Raw genomic sequence first — 20,161 nt, forward strand, 5'->3', positions numbered from 1 at the left:
ATAGTTGTCTATGCACCTTTCTATAAAAATTAACCATGTGTACTCAGTACTTTGTAGCATAGCATTTGGCATTCTTTTCTTAATTCTTTTCCCACATAATTATTTTATTATTTAACTACCAGATAATTTTATTAATTGAATACTATTCCATTGCATTTTTTTTGCTTTTTTCAGTTTTTTTACTATTATAAATTACAAACTATGTTCCTACAGCCATGGTTATAGTGAAATCACACATCCATGCTTATTTTCTTAGAATAAAATCCTGAAGAGACTAAAAGGAGTACGTATGTTTTCAGTACTTGATATGCATTCTAAAATTGCCCTAAAGAGTTATGCCTGAATTTTTAAGAATCGTCAATTGAATAAAAGGCAAAAAGCATCTACTTATCATTTTGATTTGGATTTTTTAAATTGTGATTGAGGTTGAACTTCTTTCTGCATAAATTTCAGTCTTTACATTTCTCCTTTAGTGAGTTGCACATTTGTCTGAATTGCCCATCTTTTCCTGTGGTACTTACCTTTGCTTATGGAACTTCCTTATCTGGTAAGGAACTTAACCCTTCATGAGATCATTTATCTTGGGCTCTTCCATTTTCAGAGCACTTACAAAAAGGTAGTGTTTCTCAGCCTCTTCATTTCTCTTCTAGGACTAGACTCCGAGTGAGACTTAGGATAAAGAAGTCAATTAATTGCAATTACTTAAGGATGTTTCTGAGCTACAGTAAACCTATCTAACATCTTTTGAGACTCAGGACAACTTACCAACAACTAATGTGGAATAAGCTCACTAAGTTTAGTGTCCCCAAAACAATACCACCACCTTAGAATGAGACAACCTCCTATCTTAAACAAAAGTCAGCATATATTAATATATATATATATATATATATATATCTCAAACATGATTAGGTATTTATGCCTTTGAAGTGGGAATCTTATGGCATAAGTGTTAAAATTCACCCCTATCAATAAAGATTAGATTTTCCTCCTTCTTTCAATACCTTTCAGCTTGATTTTGAAATATTTTCCTTCAAGAAAAGGCCTCCTTTTGTCTTTGTGATAAATTTGTGCAACAAAACCCTCTTTTTCCTTAGCTAATAGTTTTCAAACTTGAGAACCACCTGGGGATCTTGTTTGAAGAGCATATACCTTCCCACCCCAAGATTCTGATTTTGCAGGGGGCGGTCTGCACTTTGAGAAAGACTCTCAGGATTGTTCCTCTGAATTGTTGGCCAGATTTCTTTATTCTTGTCTGATCATGGACACTGGAATGGTCACTTACCCTTCTTATTCAGAAATTAATTCACATCTGAAGGTTCCCTAGTCCACACTTGAGCCAAAATGGCCTTCAATAGGTCTATAGGGGATGTTTCTGTAAGGCTCAGAGTAGCCCCAGGAACAAACAGAACTTGGTTCAAATCCCACTTGGAAATGAAAGTGAGCATAAAGGACTGTTATTTAATTTACTGATCATCAGTATATACTAATAACTAAATATCTTACCACTCAAATGGACATCCCTGCACACATACAAAATCCTCATCTAACTCACAAATATTTTGTCTTCAATAAGACAAAAGAAAGAATATGAACTAGATTGCTGAGTTGACATGACTTGAACCCAATTCCTGCCCTTTCTGGCTGGAGCTGCAGGACAAGGGGCTTGATCTCATTGAGATGTTGGTCATCATCTGCCCCTACAGGTTGGTGTGAAAATTAGATGACATATTCATTCATATGGTAGATGTTAGAGTGAATGCAATGGCCTTACTTTTCCCTTGTCTTTCTGATACTATTAAGCCAAACCTGAGTGAGGTTAAACCCTCACTTAAAATATATCTCATATTTCCCTAGAGCTTTTTTAAGGAACCAATTCATGGAAAATGGCAGAAGGGGGCGATTTTAATGTGTCTTATATCCCAGGGTGCCAGGGTCCAACCTTTATAAATCTGATAAATTACAGATTTGTCACATGTTGGGAGAGGCATTCCCATCAACCCCTCCAAATCATTGGAATAGAAGCAATGACCACCTTAGTCCGTGGGATGTTTTTAGGTGTGTAAGCATCTTTTGTTTGTCCTTTCTCTAAGTGATTTGGTTAGTCCAGGTTCTCTATTATCACCATTTTCTGTTGAGAAAGATGGCCTCTCTCTCTAACAGCACTTGATATGGATCATTCCCAAAGGCTCTGCCTTTGTCCTAGAAAGAGAAGGCAGCAAAGGATTTTGATATCATTTCACATAAGAGTTTCCTCATGTCCCTCAAGAATAGTCCCACTACCCATCTGGCATGCTCCATGTGTCTGCTCAGTTGGTGCTCAATTTGTGCACAGCCCAGTCGGCATCTTGTACCAAGGGCTGGAAGAAAACAGAAAGCCATGGCCTCTACTCCTGGGAACTTCCGCTGCTGTTTGGGATCTGAACTTTCCATCCTAATGATGGGCATCCTGATGACCATCCACAGGTGGCTATGCTGAGACACAGTTAATACTTAGTAAGTGTCTCAGAGGCTGTAGCAAATTGCAACTGAGACAGCAGTGTTACAAGGAAACTGACACTTGTCCATCATTACTACCCCTCAGCCCTATCATGAATATTTTGTATTTGTTCCCTCATTTAATATGCTACAACATCTTTTTATGTAGGTATTAGTTTTACTTGATAGGCAAGGGAGCTTTTGTGAGTTTGAGCAGCTTTTCCAAGACCAAAATTTGTAGAACGCAACAGAGCTGTAATTACAATCAAATTCATTGTTTCTCCTAGGCCCAGACTATTTCCAGTGCACCTTGTAAAATCCTATAGCTTTCATGTGCTTTGTCCCCATACACTTTGGAACGCATTGACAATGTGGGCAGTTGGGTGCACCAGGATGAGGGGGTTCATCACATGACCAGGGTGTGACCAATACCTTGTTGGAATTTAAAAAAGCAAAAGCCAAGTCATGATTATTTCATTTGTCCTCTATTCACCCCCAACATACATACACAAATGCATACACACATGCATACACATACACGCACACACACATATACAATTCATCACACGTTCTTGGCAGCACCCAGAACCTTGATAAATATAAACTGGAACAGGGGTAACTCTATTACTATAGCTATCTAAGTACATGCAAAACTCAAATAGTTGAACTTGTAAATACATAAGACACCATATCTCTTATGACAGTGAGAACAGGAATCCTGAGTCCTTGAACCACCTCTGAGCTGTGTATCCAAAAGAAGCTGGGTTAGTTCAAGCAGTCAATGAGCTTGCTGTGTGTTCGGGTGGTTTCAGAGAGCAGGCAATGTCAGCAATAGCCTCCTAACCATACCAAAGACACACGAAATCAAACTGAGAGTGAGTTTCACTTTTATACACAAATTAACCATCAAATTTTGCTCATTTTTGCTTAATAATAACTATCATAATTATGCTTGCTATGCACCAAGTTCTATGCTGAGGATTTTCAAAATATTCATTTAATGTTACTTTTTATATGCCACATAAAAACAAGGATTTGCCACATGAGGGAATCCTTAGAAAATCCTTTGGCTCAGTACAATTGATTCTTATCTACATTCAGAATTTTTGTTTTCTCTGTCTTTTATAAAGAAAATCAAAGCTAAATCGAGGCTTAGGAGACCTAGGGGGAAAATGTATCACACAGTTTGAAATCTTCCCTTTTCACATTGATTCTTACTTGAGTTATAAGGATTGGAATATGATACTAAACCAGGAATTTGGCAAAGAAAACAAGGGTAGGCAAATGAATGAACTTTTTGATTTCTTAAGATGTTGGACTCTGGAGTTAGGTAATAAGAAAAAAAATGCATGTTTAAAGTCTTGGGTACATTCAGAATTTATTGAGCCTCTCTACTCTTCACTTAGATGCATACAGGTAGCGACAGGGAGATGGAACCCAGGGGTCTCAGCGGTTCTTTGATTCCTCTGAATCCTGCACTTCCAGATCATTTTGATCTCATTTTTATATGATTTTAAGGGACTTATTCTGCTGCATTACCAGTCCACTTTTAAAATTGTTTTCGCTGCTCTAGTAAGTCACAAAATAGTATGAGCATTTAGACTTCCACCTCAGGTACAAAGGGCAGGTTTCTAAGACACTCAGGGAAGAAATCTATCTCCTATTCAAACAGCAGTCTTTTGAGACTTCTTGATATTCTTGATATTCTGTGTAAATTATTGCTATTTTTACCACCCTGTGTGTAGTCAAATGACTTCAAGGCTCATTTCTCTTGCATCCTTTTATCATACCAATGGACCAGCGTCAGTCCTACAAAGCCAGCATTGTTAGAGGTACCAACTTTGCCCCCAGTGGTGTAGGGCAGGATGATAAAAGTGTGATGATTTCTACCCAGTTCCTCCTGAGGGTGGGGGTGAGGGAGGAAAAGCAGAAGATGGTGGGTTAGAAACTTACAAAAGTCCTGTATGAATTTCCTCACTTCAGGCTAACTCCCACCAAAGAAGAGCATGCCTTTAGAAAACATGTTACCATTCAGGGTCTTCTGTCATCCTGCGGTGGCAGGGATGTGGGGGACATCCTCCCTGCTCACACTTCGAAAGCCCCTCATCTCAGATTCATGCCAGCGTGCTTCCTTGTGATTCCACCACTTTTGTTCAAAGGTCAGACCACTTGGAAAGAAGTGTCCCAGAGATTCCCCAAGCCCACCTGTCACTTGTAGGACTGCTTTCATTGTTGGCTTGATGACACTAGACACCAAAACAGAGAAGAGGCTGTGTTCCAAAATTTTAAAATCATTGCAAATTAGATTCTTACTTTTTGTTGCAATTATGCATTTTATCCAGATAGTCTAATTTAAGGAAGCTCTAAGCCATTGCTATGCTATATCATGCATGAATTTAACAATAGGATAGAAGTTGAATTTCTTCATTCACTCATGCAAACCAAAAAGATTGTCCAGGTTGAGACTTATCTTTAATTTAAAACATATGAATTTATTTAATGAAAGATGTGTTAAAAAATTCTCTTTCTTCAAACTAGATTTATCCAAAGATGGAATGGGCTCCCAGGTAAGGAGTAATTTCCCCCAAAACTGGAAGTATTTGGGACCAGGTTAATGGCTCATTCCCAAATACTATCAGAAAGACCCTGTAAAATGACCCAGCTGTGCTTTCATCACTGATGAAAGAATTCTCAGCACGATGGGATGCTGAATAAAAGACCCTGCCTTAGTCCTGGATGGGGGAATGATAACATGGGAGGAAACCAAAAGCATAGTAAATAGATATTACTAAATGAAATTAGCATGAGTAATTCTGACCAAAGGGACAGGATATATACAACTCACTCCACTTACAAGATTTTGCAATATCATCTACAACTTAGATTAAAAAAAATAATAACAGCATATAGCTGCAGTTTGGACAACTAGCTAAATACTTGCTTTAAATGGAAGCATCCTCTACTTCTCATAGAGATGGACTATTTAGTCAGTCCCTTTCAGCTTATCCCTGAAACAGAGAATATAGGAGATAGGGTGATTTCTGTCCCCTTCACCGAGAAAGATTTTAAGGACTGCTTCAGGCACTGAAGAAAAATTTTCAGAGCTGTCTCAGAAAAGATTGGAGGCTCTGTCCATCAACTCTTCAGCTAACTTCACTGATCATCCCTCTGAGGATGAAAAATCTGGAATGGATTTTTTCTTCATTTGATCAGACTTGAATTTCTTGGTTTCCTTGTGAACCATCGACCCTCATTGCTCTGATTTCAATTCTGGAGACAATTTTCAAGAGAATTCAGGGGCAACATCCCCAGACACGAACCAAGTGGAGCACAAATTCTTCACGCCCCAATTCCTTAGAAGGAACTCCAAGTCTCAATTTCATCAAATCAAGTCAGAATTTTCATTTCTGTGATAACTTTATCATCATTCAAAGACCATGGACCCTCTTCTTCTCTTGCATTTACATAAAATCCCCTATGCTTTTGGTTTCCTCCTATGTTACCAATTCACCCACCCAGGACTAAGGCCGGGTCTTTTATTTAGCATCACATGATGCTGAGAATCGATTCACCAAGGATGAAAACATATCAGGGTCATTTCACAGGGTCTTTCTTAAGACCAGGTACCCAGTACATGTTCTACTTTCATCCTAACCAAGATTTACACAGAATCAATTTTTTAACATATTCCCTTTTTATATATCTAAATCACATCTCAGAAAATATACCAAGCCACACTACCATACATGCTAGGAACAACGCCTTGCCCTGAAGATAACAAGATAGCAGGACACAGTGCAGCCAGTGAGACCTTGCACTGCATCCCATTTACAATATGTGGAGGTGAGACTGAATTGCTCAACTATTAGAATCCTCAGTTTCTTTGTCTAAAACTGGAAATAAACTGGATTTTCCTCAAAGTGTTGTTGTGACAATTAGACAGGATCTTCCAGGTAAATGTGTAGTGCAGTGCCTGCCTCACGCTGGGAATTAGTCAGTGTTCATATTTGTTACACTAGGTATTTCTCTGAATCAACTCAAACCCTACAGATTGAATAATAATATCCCAAATTCTAATTTAATCTCTCAAAGGAGTTATTTGACATTTGTTCCAATGGTTCCCCCTTTTAATTGGTATGAATCCCATTTATAGTTGGCGTGTGTACTGCCTCAGGCATTTCCTGCCCATAGACAGGGGTTTAGTGAAAAGAATTTCACTGCAGTCAAAAGTTGTGACTTGTTGTCTGAACTTTGCCACCATCCATTGTCCATGATAAGCTCATTCCCTTCTCTGACCCTTGAGGCCCTCACCTGGGAGAAATGAAATTTCCAAGCTCCCTTCCAGACCAAGGACTCAGTGAATTATTAGGGTTCAGTGGTCCTTTCCAGGGTCCTTCCATTCTGGAAGACAACACCATGGCTGAAAAGATAGGCTTCACAAAGCCAAAAGTATAGTAACAAAATAACTGTAATTAATTAACAGTTGGAAAAAATTTTGTAGGGTTATCATGTGTAAGATACCGATCTAACACTTTGCCTATATTAACTTATTTCATGCTTCCAACAGCCTTTATAAGATAGCTCCTATTTTATCAAACCCACTTTCTAGATGAGAAAACTGAGACATAGAAAACAGTAAATTTGTCCAAGTTTGCATTGCTAGTAAGTACTTGCTCTGAGATTCAAATCCAGGTAATCTACCTCTGGATTAAGTCTATGCTCATAACTCAGATGCAGAAGGAGAAGTGGGGCCAGGTGAGGACAGAACAAATGGGTCAAAAGGCTGTCTGACTTTGGCAGGTGGGAATGTTCAACTCACCAAATATAGCCATGAATATGAGTATTCAGACCTTCACAAGTCAAGAGGAAGCTAAATGACTCACTCCTCCTTCTCAGTACCCGATCATCCTGGGCCAATTAGAAGATTTCATTTCATAAGTCTGTTCTCCTTGCCTTTCAAAGTAACACTGTGCTCCATTCTGAAACCTAGAGTTCTGTGTTTGATTGACATCACCCTCACAAATCTGATGAGGTTCTTCTTTTATGTGGCTGTGCTCAGCACCAGAGTTCAAACACGGAAATAATTGAATGCTTTAGCATCGCAGAACCTATACGTCCCCATTTGGCAGAAAAGAGATGAGAGATTTGAAGAAATTGGCTTCGTTCACAGTGAAATTCTGATTGAACTGGAGACAAAGTAAAGTTTCTACTTTGTCTCGATGAGCTTGCTATCTGAAGAGGATGGACTTTTTAGTCTGAACAAATGATTATGTGATATTTTTAAGTCATCAGTGAGAAACATTCAGGATTCAGAGACTCAGGCTTAGGATCTATAGGAAGAGGCATTTTCCCAGTGAGAAAAGAAAAGGAATCTTTTGCCAAGGAGTGAGTTCTCAAGCACATTCAAGTTGAGAGTATTTAAAATCCTGGGATGCCTTGCCCCAGCTGAGAGAAAAGAAGTCCACTTCTCAGACAAAGCAGAGAAGGTCTCCTGGTGAGAATCAGCAGATATTTAAGTGTACATCAGGGAGGTTATGGAAAAGACCCCAGAACTGAGAAGGTAATGGTCCATTACAACTTCAGGTCACTATAACTTTCTTAGTTTATTGTCATTATGAGGATGATGATGATGGTGGTGGTGGTGGTGGTTTGGGGAAGAAGGAGAAGAAGAAAGGAAAAGAAAGATTAAGCAGGCTAAATATTATACCATTACTGTTTATAAAATTCCATTATCAAGCTTGGATTTATCAAGATTTCAATCAAGATTTCAATCCCATTATATTACCAAGCTGGTTTGAAATTAATCCGTTAGTAAAAATAATCAAATCTTATGCAATTAGTTGTTAGAAGGAAGCCAGGCATTGCTCTTTCTTTGACTTAATTGCTTTGTGGCCAATTCAATTATTTTTAAGCTAGTTTGTGTGGGTCTCTGTGAGTGTACTGTCCTTAGACTGCACTATAAGTAACTATCAGTAATGTGGATCTTCTATAGATTTATCAGGAGTGAGGATGGCTTGTAGAGATTCTTCAGGCCCATGTCCCTGGATTCCCTTCCAGACACCAAGCAGGTTGTCAGCAACTGAGCAGAAGCTTTGATGCTGGGGAATAGAGAAAGATCTGTCTGACAAACAGAAATGCGTGGTCTATGGAGCACCGTGTTCCACCCAGGCAGCTCACTATGCTCCACCCAGGCAGGTCCCTCACTGCAGGTCCCTCACAGCCTTAACCATGACACTGAGCAGTCAGTGCCAGTCCAAAATCAGAATGACTCTGAGAAATCAGCAAGAGAATAAAAATCCTATAACTCTACTGCAAATACCTTGCCAACGACAAGTTAGACTAATTTTATTATTTGGTTGACATGACTGAAACTTTATATTGGTATTGTGGACATATAGCCTAAGATGTCATGAAAGCTCTATTTACCAGCTTCCTGGATAAAGTTAGTCCGACATTCAAACCAAAGATTACAAATTTCCTGTATGTCTTCTTCTGTAAAGTGTCTGTCCAGTTCCTTGGCCCATTTATTGATTGGGTCTTTGTATTTTTGGTGTAAAGTTTTGTGAGTTCTTTATAAATTTTGGAGATTAGTGCTCTATCTGAAGTGCGGTGTGGAAAAGATTTTCTCCCACTCTGTGGGCTCTCTTTTAACATTATTGATTGTATCCTATGCTGAGATAAAAACTTTTTAGTTTGAGTCCATCCCATTTATTGATTCTTGCTTTGATTTCTTGTGCTTTGGGAGTCTTATTAAGGAAGTCCGATCCTAAGCCAACATGATGAAGATTCAGGCCTACTTTGTCTTCTATTTGGTGCAGGGTCTCTGTCTAATTCCTAGGTCTTTGATCCATTTTGAGTTGAGATTTGTGCCGGGTAAGAGATAGAAGTTTAATTTCATTTTACTGCATATGGATTTCCAGTTTTCCCAGCACCATTTGTTGAACAGACTATCTTTCCTCCATTGTATGTTTTTGGCTCCTTTGTCTAATATAAGGTAATCAACATCTCTAGAAATTAGAGAACTGCAAATTAAAACAACTCTAAGATTTCATCTTACTCCAATTTGAATGGTTATTATCAAGAACACAAACAATAATAGAGGTTGGTGTGGTTGTGGAGGAAAAGGCTCACTTTTACATTTCTGGTGGAGTTGCAAATTGGTGCAGCCACTCTGGAAAGCAGTGTAGAGAATCCTCAGAAAACTTGGAATCAACCCACCTTTTGACCCAGTTATCCCATTCCTTGGCCTATACCCAAAGGACTTAAAATTAGCATACTACAGTAACACAGCCACATCAATGTTTATAGCAGCTCAATTCACAATAGCTAGATTGTAGAACCAACCTAGATGCCCTTCAACAGATGAATGGATAAAGAAACTGTAGTATATATATATAATGGAATATTATTCAGCCATAAAGAAGAATAATATTATGGCATTTGCAGATAAATGGATGGAATTGGAGAATATAATGCTAAGTGAAATAAGCTAATCCCAAAAAACCAAAGGCCAAATGTTTTCCCTGATAAGTGGGTGATGATATATAATGGGGATTGAGGGGTAGGGGGTGAGGGAAGAATGGGGGATCTTTAGATTATGTAGAAGAAAATAAGAGGGAGGGGTTATGAAAAATGGTGGAATGAGACAGACATCATTACCCTATGTACATGTATGAGTACACGAATGGTATGAATCTACATTGTGCACAACCATAGAAAAGAAATGATGTATCCCATTTGTGTACAATGAATCAAAATACAGTCTGTAAAATTTTTAAAAAATAAATAATTTTTTAAAAAAGATTTCAAAGTTCCTGTGCCAGGCTTAGATTTCTATCTCCTCCTCCAACCCCAAACAAAAATGATCTGCATGCTGTGTGATCAACAGCACGTTACTAGACTTCTCTGGAATTAAGGCAAAATATGGGTCTTTTTGAGTTTTATAAGCATTTCCCTCTTCCTGAAAGAAGAATATTATTCCTCAGCTGGGCAACTCCAAGATGGCTCTGGACAGAAAGCAGGAGTTAGGCGAGTACATATTCAATGACAGCCTTCCAGAAGCTTTTAAAGTTAGACAATGAAGTTACTGAGAGCTCTGGGTAATTGAAATAAAGTTAGCACCATTGCCCAGGGCTGCCTGGAGCAGAAAACAGAAGGGCTTTGAGTATATTGGCCCATCAGTCTTGGTGTCTCTGCTGGGAGACAAAAAGCTATACCAGTTGGAGATTTTCTGGGCTACTTTCTAAGATTCTGTAAATTTATTTTCAACAGTTCTTATAGAAAAAATAAAGGAGGAAGAAAGACTCCCTGGTAAAAGATTTCCCCCATATGCCCAAAGCTAACAAGAAGCAAAGCAAGGTCCTTAAATGATCTAAGTTTACTCATAAAGAAAGCCAAGGTAAGTTTTATTTGCTGCATATGTAGCTGTGTGCTGTTCTGTTAAGGTGGTCCTAGTCCACAGGGAGGGGAGGGCCAAACAGGCTTATGCAAAGACCCCCACTCAAGACTTCACTAGGAGAACCGCTGTCTTTTTCCATGGAAGGCTGTCGGGGAGGCCGGAGAGATAGTGCTCAAGAAGGTTTATGAAAATACAGATTCCTCTGAATTTTTTTTAAAAATTAAATTGCCTTATTTTCTTTTTATGTTTTCTCTAACCTCAGATACTGCTAAAACTTAACTTTTTCAAAAGCCTGACTCTGCTGCAAAGTAATTCATTCTCCTTTTTCTTTTAATTGCAGTATTCTCAAATGAGGGATGAAGTTTTCAAGTCCAACTTGGTGTGTGCATTTATCGTTCTTCTATTTATCACAGCAATACAAAGTTTGCTTCCTTCTTCAAGGTAAATATGAAGGGACTGAGTCATCAGGTGCAGCATCTTTCCTGACCCCCACTGGTGTCGACAACTGACCGTCCCCGGGAGTCAGAATTTTAAATGACGGGATCCAGGATGCACACCAAGACCTTTGATAATTCAATGTCTATTCTTGATTGTCTTACTCTACATAAAAATCTCATTACTCTGCCAAGGCAAGACTCTCTTGTCTTGTCTTGTAATGAAAACAACAACCAATTCCAAAATAGACCTGCTTATTGGGCATTGCACCCAGGCAATCATCTATGAGACTATGAGAGACTCAACCACCATTTACTTGTTCATTTGTCCATGGAAATTATTCATAAACACAGCATCACTTCTTCCAGGGTCACAAAAATTGGCACTTTCACAATACTACAAACACCTATATGTGGGCTAGTCAATTCTAAATACTCTACATACAGAAATAAGAAATCCTCACTGCAACACTAAGAGGGAGATTCTGTGATCATCATCATTTTAAAGAGGCAGGAACTGAGGGTCAGAGTAGTGCAGTAAGTTGCTCAGGGTTTCACAGCTGAAAGATGCTATACTCTATATTCAAACACAGGAAGTCTAGCTCCAGAGCCAGGGTTCTTCATAAGGGCTGGGGCAGGAAATGCAAGAGAGGAGCCTTGTAACAGTTAATTGACTCTTGACTTGACTGCATCGAGAGAGACCAGGAGGATTGTTGGTAATGCACACTTCTTGGCGTGTCTGTGTGTTTCCAGGCACCACTAGCATGCAGGTCAGAGAATGGACTGGGTGGGACCCAACCCTGAGCATGTGCAGAACCATCCAATGGGGGAGGGGTATGGAAGAAAAGCAGAAGGAAGGGGAACCTTGAGCTCCAGACACTCACTGGTCTCGAGGGGTGCATTTTTTGCTTCTGCCTTCTCCTGTGGACACCGCACTCCAGATTCTTCAGTTTTTGAGCACACACTTGCACCAGACGCTCTCCAGGGGTCTCTTGGCTCTGATCTTCAGAGAAGGCTGACTAAACAAACCTGGAGCACTAAAGCAAGCCCGCAGCATCCTGACCTACAAGAAAGCAGACACCCACAAGTACCAGTGGAGTCAAGAGGACTCAAGCCACTTGAGAAGACCCACTGTCCAAAGATCTCAAAATTTGAACTTTAATACAGATAATTTTTAGAAAATCCAATCAAAACTCAGCAAATATATGGAACTCCATAAATTTCTTTTGATATTTTTTAAGTTGTTCATCTGTGATGGATAATTGGGAACCGGTAGATCATCTTGGAAACGGATGAAAAAGTGAGAAACAAAATTTTTTTTTCTTTCCTATGTACTGTACCACAAGATTACTGAATAGTAGGTATAGGGAATGTCACAAAAAGTATTCCAACTTAATAAAGGTTTTAAGGAAACAAAAGAATTAAAATGTCACCACTTTTCAATGCCCAATGAATTAGTGGATCTAGGAATTCAGTGTCAAAGAATGCTATGGGCACAAAAAGGAGAGTCAGGCACACCTCCCTTTGGAAGAACGTGATACTACCTGTGATCTTACCAAAGGATGGAGTCTAAGTCGAATCAGACCTGAGTCTAGCTTCTGCTTTGCAGGAATTACAGAGAATGAGGAACATGGGAAGAAGAGTGTAGAAGTAGACCAGAAAATCCAGAAAGAGGCAAATACTGCAGGTGAAAGGCACATATCTGCAATAAATAAATTATAAGACAAATAAAGGGATAGAGAGATATTGAAGATTTAAGAAATACCAAATTTAATAAGTTTTTTTATGCTCTAAAGGACAAACCAAAGTCAATCAAATAAAATAGGTGAGACTAAACTAGAGTGTCTACAAATGAATGATGAAACTACAAAGAAATGGAAAGTGATTAATGGGGTTGGGAATGCGGACTATGATTGGTACAGGCATATGGATGGGGTGTCACTGTGGCCCCAAAGATCTGCTTCAGAATCAGCTGATTACTACAAAGGCAGACAGTTTATAGCAATTTACTAAGCTATACTTTTTATTCTACGATTTAAGAGAAATTCTTAGAGAGAGAGGCAGACAGAGATAGAGACAAAGAAAGATGGAAGGAAGACCTGTGTACTGTCAAATGTGGGCCAGGAAAGCCTTCTGCCAGTAGCCACTGAATACTTATCATGTGCTGCTCTGGATGCTGGGAGGACTCTGATCCCAAAAGGTAAAAAATAAACAAGAATCCCTATCCTACTCTCCTTATGTCTAATGGAATGAGACAAATTAACAATTAAAATACATGTGCATGTCTAGATGTACGTGCTATGTACGTAGCTACTTACTACTGTGAATACAGGTGCACATGTACAGATGTACATGCTATGCGATGAACAAATCAAAGCGGGGCCCCAGAGAGAATGGAGTTCCTGTCTACCCAAGAGTTTATGAGGACTAGGATCTCAGAGTGGTGAGCTGTGAGTGTTGGTAAGGTCTTGCCAGATTCCCAAACTTCCCAGACTCCCCTCTTCACTTCTGTCAGTCAGTAGGAACGTGGGAGCCAAGATGACATGACCACATCTGTCACATGCTCTCTCTGGACTCCTGGAGTACAATCTGTTGAGCACTTGAGATACTGTCTCTGCTGCACAGTGGAAATATAGAGCCAAGCTCCTCACCTGTAGAAAGTTTACTGGTAAAAACCAAACACTCTTTCTAACAGCTGCAATAGGGTGATGCCTATCGTGCAAAGGAAGGTGTGCATTGAGGTGAGATTGTCATGGGGGTGAGGCAGGCATCCCAGAGGAGGTGACAGTGACAGCCCAATCCTTGTGAAGGAACTCAACCCTCATGGGAAGGCTTGCAAAGAGCAGAGGGATGGAAGGGATGGGAACAGCGCTCAGGAGGAGCAGGGCGTGTGAACCTTGCTAAGACGTCATGACTCACTGCAGAGGCAACTTTATGGAAGCATTTTAACCAAAGAAGCAACACGATTGGGTTTGTGTTTAAAATCTCATGTTGGACCTGGATAATGGATAGCAAGAAATCAGATCAGGAGTTGGGAAGACCAACTTGGAGGCAATAGCAAATATCCAGGCAAGAAATAACAGCTCAACAGAGTGGTTGTGGAGCAGATGAGAGAAGATGTTCAGGGCAGAGAGTTGAGAATTCCCAGTGGCCGACAGGTTGTGGGGATGAGGTGAGGGAGGAGACCTAGATGACCCTGCAGACCTGGTCAGTAACGGTCCCCCAGAGGAGGTAGACTTCCAATTGACCCGGGCAGGTTCCCTTCTCAGGTGGCATGACTAGAGGAGGTTTGCTAGTCTTGCCGCCCTGGTACTGGTTTCAAGCAGAAGAGATCTGGAACCTTTCCCAGCATCTCAGGGGAAAGAGTCTCTTACCTTGGTTCCAACTGAAGTCCATACCTGAAGTGCAGAGAACCACCCAGGAAAATCTGACCATGAAGGAAACATCAAAGCTGAACTCTGACCAGACCATCCACTTGCTGTGGGAACTGAGCTGCCCACTCGCCCTGGACACTGCAGAAGCCATCTTTGACATGTGCTCACTTTGTTGCTGACTGATGCCTTACCACTGAACAGATGGTGGGTGCCTTTCCCTCACATTTCTTCTGCCATGGATTTTTAGCAGATGAGGCAGTTTCTATCCATGTGACCACAGTTAATTCCCAGCCCCTGAAGGAAAAGTTAATGGACTCTGGCAAAGTAGACAATGCAAGCCCAGCTCTTTTCTTTAGTTTCTGTATGTTCACAGATGTTCCTCTCCCAGAAGGATAAACTGAGGAAAGACTAGGAAGTAGCTTCCAACACCTTCCATGATTACAGAATGATATATCTACATCTGCATGCGTAGTAATAAGAGAAAGAAAAGAAGGAGGAGGAGGAGGAAGAGGAGGAAAAGGGGAGGACGAGGAAAGAGGGAAAGAGAGAGTGACGGTGAGCAAGAGAGAAAGGGTAGGAAGATAGAAGCACTCGGTCTGATTATTTCCTGTGCATCTTGCTAGCTGTATGTTGCATTGAACCTCTCTGAAGTTTCAGTTTTCTCATCTGTATAATGGGAACGATAATGCCCACTTCTCAGGATTACAGTAAGACTTAAATCAACTATGCCCATTCTTGGCAAATTCTGGTTCCCTTCTCCTTACCAACTCACATATTTTTCATTTGTTGAAAAGACAAAGAATATCTACCTCCCAGAGGTGCTACAAGAATCAAAGGCATGATCACTCTCATAGGCTCTGTGCAGATTCTAAAGTGTCATACAAATGTCATCTTCTATAAGGATCTGAGTCTCTGTTTCCTATTGCAATGCAAACTGCTATAGGCTGTTCCCTCATCTCCCCTGATCCTTGCCTTCCCAGCAAATGTCACATCGTAATATCAAACCAAACCCTGTTTTAAAGACAGACTGCAGAGAATAATTAGAACTTAATGTCTAGAAATGATTTGGATAGAGCTGTTTGCAAATCCCTTGTCATTCTTTCTGAGACTCAGTTTCAAAAATGAAAGGTTTCCTTTCTTCTTATATGCACCAACAATACAAAAGCAAATTCAAAACCCCTGGATGCCTGAATAGCTCTATAATTAGATGAAATTTACAATCTGATGTTATAATGTTTATGTGTGCAGAAGTAAATGGATGCTAAGGAGCTACTGCAGAGATTTCCAGAGGAATTTTATACTCAGTGCCAGTACCTTGCTCAGAAAACTCATGTTGTAATTAATACTCTTCCCATAGATTTTTAAAATGCCTTTGATCTGAATTTCCCCATGAATAGAGAAAAAGAGCTAGTTTCTTCAAGTTCTTATTTTCTGCTTTATTACTACATTTAGCCTCAAAGCCTTCTTTAAAAGTTAATCTTTAAAAAATTAAAATTTACAAATTTTAAAATGATACTCAGAAGAGTTTGTTACCCAGCCCAGGCCTCCTCTACAGGTCATTTTGGAACAATAGTTTTAAACACAAAAGGTTTTGGTCTTGCCTCTGGACCACACTGCTTGTCTTTTACCTCTCTTGCCCTTTATCAGCAAACCCAGAGGAAGGAACTGCGTGAGGGTCCCAGTGGTTTCTGGGTGTAAGTCTTCCCACACAGCCCACAGCATACCCTGATAACCCTCATCCCCACAGAGCATACATAAAAGTCCAATAGAGAGATGGTTAAAAAAGCATCAGATTTACATATAAATGTCTCTTCAAAACCATGCTGAAGCTGGAATACAAGAAACCACATGTCCTCCGTTCCTCATGTTTTCGATCTTTGCCAGCCCAGAGACCCATCTTTAAACTCCAGTGTAAGAACTCACCACTTTGATGCAGGGAAAGAACAACACTGAACACAAATCCCCAGTGCCAAAGATGAGCATGTCAGCCCTGCTCCTCCCTTGGGGAGGACACACCAAGTGCACAGTCTTGGAGTGTGGGGGGAATCCTCTTCCCCATGCAGGCTGGGCAGGGGAGGACCAAAGTCCTCTCTCTACAGAAAGCCTGAGTCAGTAGATATGCGCTAAGCATCTTCTGTGCCCTCATCCCTACCCTGGGTTCACGGAAGAACCCACAGAGGTAGGAGCAGCCTGGCATTTGGGGCAAGCTGCATGCAGTTTATGTTGTACAGACCGTGGAAAAAGAGAGAGGAAGGTAAGAGAGAGTCAAGAGCTGTGCCAAGGCCCATGTACCACGAAGTGATGACCAGTTAAAAGTTTGAAGGGCCTGCTGAGCATCTTTTAAACATGCCTTTCCCTGCTGCACTTCTGCCTCACACTTGGAAACAAGGCAGGGCTGCTGGACACTGTTGAGACACGCCAGCCCTAGAATCGGCCCCTTCTCTCCTGAGACTGCCTGACAAAGTGGTCCACCTGCTTGCTCCTTCCTTCGCCTCCCCTGGGTGCCCAGGAGTAATGGTGTGCTGTCAGGGAGTGTTTCTCCAGCCTGTTGGGGGGTAGGAAGTTTCCCATCTGCCTAGAGCCCTCTGGGAACTCAGTGCTGCACAACCCTTCTGTTCTTATCTAGAACTCCTGCAGAGATTTCTTTCAAGGTGATCCATGAAAAGCAAAACTGTACCAGTTTTTTCCTCCAAACCCTCTAAGGACAATAGCTAGGGCTGTGGGAGATTTGTCTTCCAGACTCCGTGTAGCTTGACCATGCAGATGACTTTCTAGGTTATGCCCCCCCTGGCCACTGGCTACTTATTCTGATGCTTCATGCATGTCCCCATGAATCCTTCTTCCCACCTGAAATCCTTCTCTTCAACCCCCAAGATAGAATCCAGATGTTGCCTCTTCCGTGAAGCCTCCATTGATTCCTTTTCCTGTTTTCCAAATGAAGGCTATTTGGAACTCTTTCTGGATCACAGTATATTACATAATTACTCATTCTCTGATATCTATATTCCCCTCTGTATTATGATCTCCTAGAACATGTGTCTTTGATCCTGGTACCCTAACATATTCACTGGTACCCTGGTATTCACTGTGCTGGAAAAGAAAGCTCTTCAAACACCACCATGAAACCACAGAAGCAAAAAGCATAGTGCAAACATGAGAAATCCATTGCTTACCAAAGTGAGGAGAATAGCAGAGCATTTCAGTATAATAGACTTTGAATTTTTGCTTTAACACTAACCCACTGAGTGGCCCATGGGAAGTTGCTTTCTTGTAAGCCTTAATTCTTCATCTAGGAAAAAATCCAAAGACCTCTTAGAAATGGAAAATATATGTTATACATAAACTGTTCCTCATAATGATCAGAAGGACATAGTCAGAGTTCCAGGCATCGTTACACAGGGTTACTTATTATAACTAGGAAAGTCCAGAAGGAGTGTTAGAAGAAGAGGGATCCAACTTCAACCACTAAACACATATTTATCCAGGTCCAGCCAGTGGAAGATATCAAGGTCAGGTAGATAAACTGCAACTTAAAGAAGAAGGATAAGATATAGAATCTCTGGTTACTTCTGTCAAGGTGCCCGTTAACGTTGGCAGCAGCTGGCTGACTGAAATACCAGTGGGGAAATTAGAGATGCTAGTGTGGGATGTGATTGGCCAGACACAGAAGAGAGAACAGGGATGAATTTCCAAAGAGGATCAATATGTCTGGTGATGAATTGGTTGATAAGGAGGGGAAGCAATTAAAACTGCCTCCAGGAATGAAGTTTTAGCTCTCTAAGTTGCTGGAAACATCCTGATACCCAGCAGAGTCATCTGATAAACACAGGTTTCCATGGGACACAGCTTTCATGAAAATCTGAAACTGAAGGCATAAACTTGGAAATGATATTGAAGTCTTGAACATAATGACTTCTCCTTAGGATGCCTCAAATTTTACCTTTGTCCATCTCTCTCTATAGATAGATAGATAGATAGATGGATAGATAGATAGATAGATAGATATAGATAGGTAGATAGATATAGATATAGATATATAGATATAGATAGATCTGTATATATATACACTTACACACACATATGTATATACATGTATATGTATGTATTAAATATTTATGTATTAAATATGTATTAAATATTTAATACATATACGTGTATTTTCCATGAAAACCATAGTAATCACTAATCAAACTCAGGAACTCTAAACTAATGGCAAGTCCATTTCTTGGCCTCACAGTAGATGGAGAGGAAAAGCTTCATAAAACCCACCTTGAAGGGGAAAAGGCATGTGGGTTCCTCCCACAGCCAGAATTTTGAGATAAACTCCATGGTGTGTTGCCTTGGCAGCAGTCACCCAGTGAGGAAAGGAAAACATGAGCAGGAGCAATAAATTAAGCCAAATATTTCACTTTACTTGCAAAGTTTCTCAATAGAGTATTCTGGAGATGTGTGGTGTGCATTTATATTTATTTCCTGTTAATAGCCCTTTTCCTGAATAAGGTGGGGAAAGGGGAATGAGGATGAGGTGGGGATATTATAAACAAGATGGCCAGAGTTGTTCAACAAGTGGCGATCAGATGATGGACACCATATGACCCCATGTCCTATGTTCCCTGCAGAGTGATGCCAATGACCATCCAGTTCTCCATTCTGATTATGCTACACTCAGCTCTGGTCCTCATCACCACAGCAGAGGATTATAAGTGTTTGCCTCTCGTCCTCCGGAAAACTTGCTGTTGGATTAACGAGACCTATTTGGCCCGGAACGTCATCATCTTTGCGTCCATCTTGATTAATTTCCTGGGTGCCGTTCTAAATATTGTAAGCATCCCAAGCCCTCCAACCCTCTGATGTCTGGTATAGTAAGGAATTCAGGGTCTGTGGATCCTCCAGCTTCTTGCATTGCCCTTCTTTAGTACCAATTACCTGTATGTGCCAATTCAGCCCCAAGCTTAAGGACAGACAGCAAGTTTATGACTACTGTCAGAACTGTGTGTATTTCTGTTGGAAAGTTGTCTTTTTCCAGTGGGGGAAGTTATTTGCTCCAGAGAAGCTCCAAAAGCCCTTCAGTTTCTGTACTGCCAGTGGCCAGTCAATTCTAACTGTAGATAGGTTACTCACCATTTACTTATGAAGTACCAGTGCGGTCCCTGCCTGCTATGTGCCATGCACCGAAGCAGGAGCTTCACATATTTTTTGTATTTAATCCTCACATAAACCCCGTGAGGTAAGTCTCATTATCCCCACTTTATGGCTGAGGAAACTGAGCTCAGAGACATGAAATAACTTGCTAATAAGGTCTGTCTGACTCCATGACCCATGCTCATTCTGGTATGCTAAACTGTCTGTCTGGGAGTGGGAGTGGGGTGGGGGTGGGAAAAAAATAGCTGTCACTCACTGAGCACCTACTGTGCAACAGGTAGGTATTATTGTCCCCGTGTGATGGATGAGGAAACAGCATTTCAGGAAGGTAGAGT

At 40.6% G+C, this 20,161-nt stretch overlaps 1 protein-coding gene across 4 annotated transcripts in view; it reads left to right on the forward strand.

Moving 5' to 3' along the window:
• The window catches only part of Adcy8 (adenylate cyclase 8), a 231,096-nt gene that overhangs the window by 152,201 nt on the left and 58,734 nt on the right, over nt 1-20,161 (forward strand). For all 4 annotated transcript variants that reach the window (XM_047525869.1, XM_047525870.1, XM_047525871.1 and 1 more), the window contains 2 exons: nt 11,217-11,317; nt 19,304-19,505. In XM_047525869.1, coding sequence (XP_047381825.1) covers nt 11,217-11,317; nt 19,304-19,505 — 303 coding nt within the window. The remainder of the gene's footprint in view (nt 1-11,216; nt 11,318-19,303; nt 19,506-20,161) is intronic.

The sequence above is a fragment of the Sciurus carolinensis genome, chromosome 1 (assembly GCF_902686445.1).
Source record: "Sciurus carolinensis chromosome 1, mSciCar1.2, whole genome shotgun sequence".
Taxonomy (NCBI): domain Eukaryota; kingdom Metazoa; phylum Chordata; class Mammalia; order Rodentia; family Sciuridae; genus Sciurus; species Sciurus carolinensis.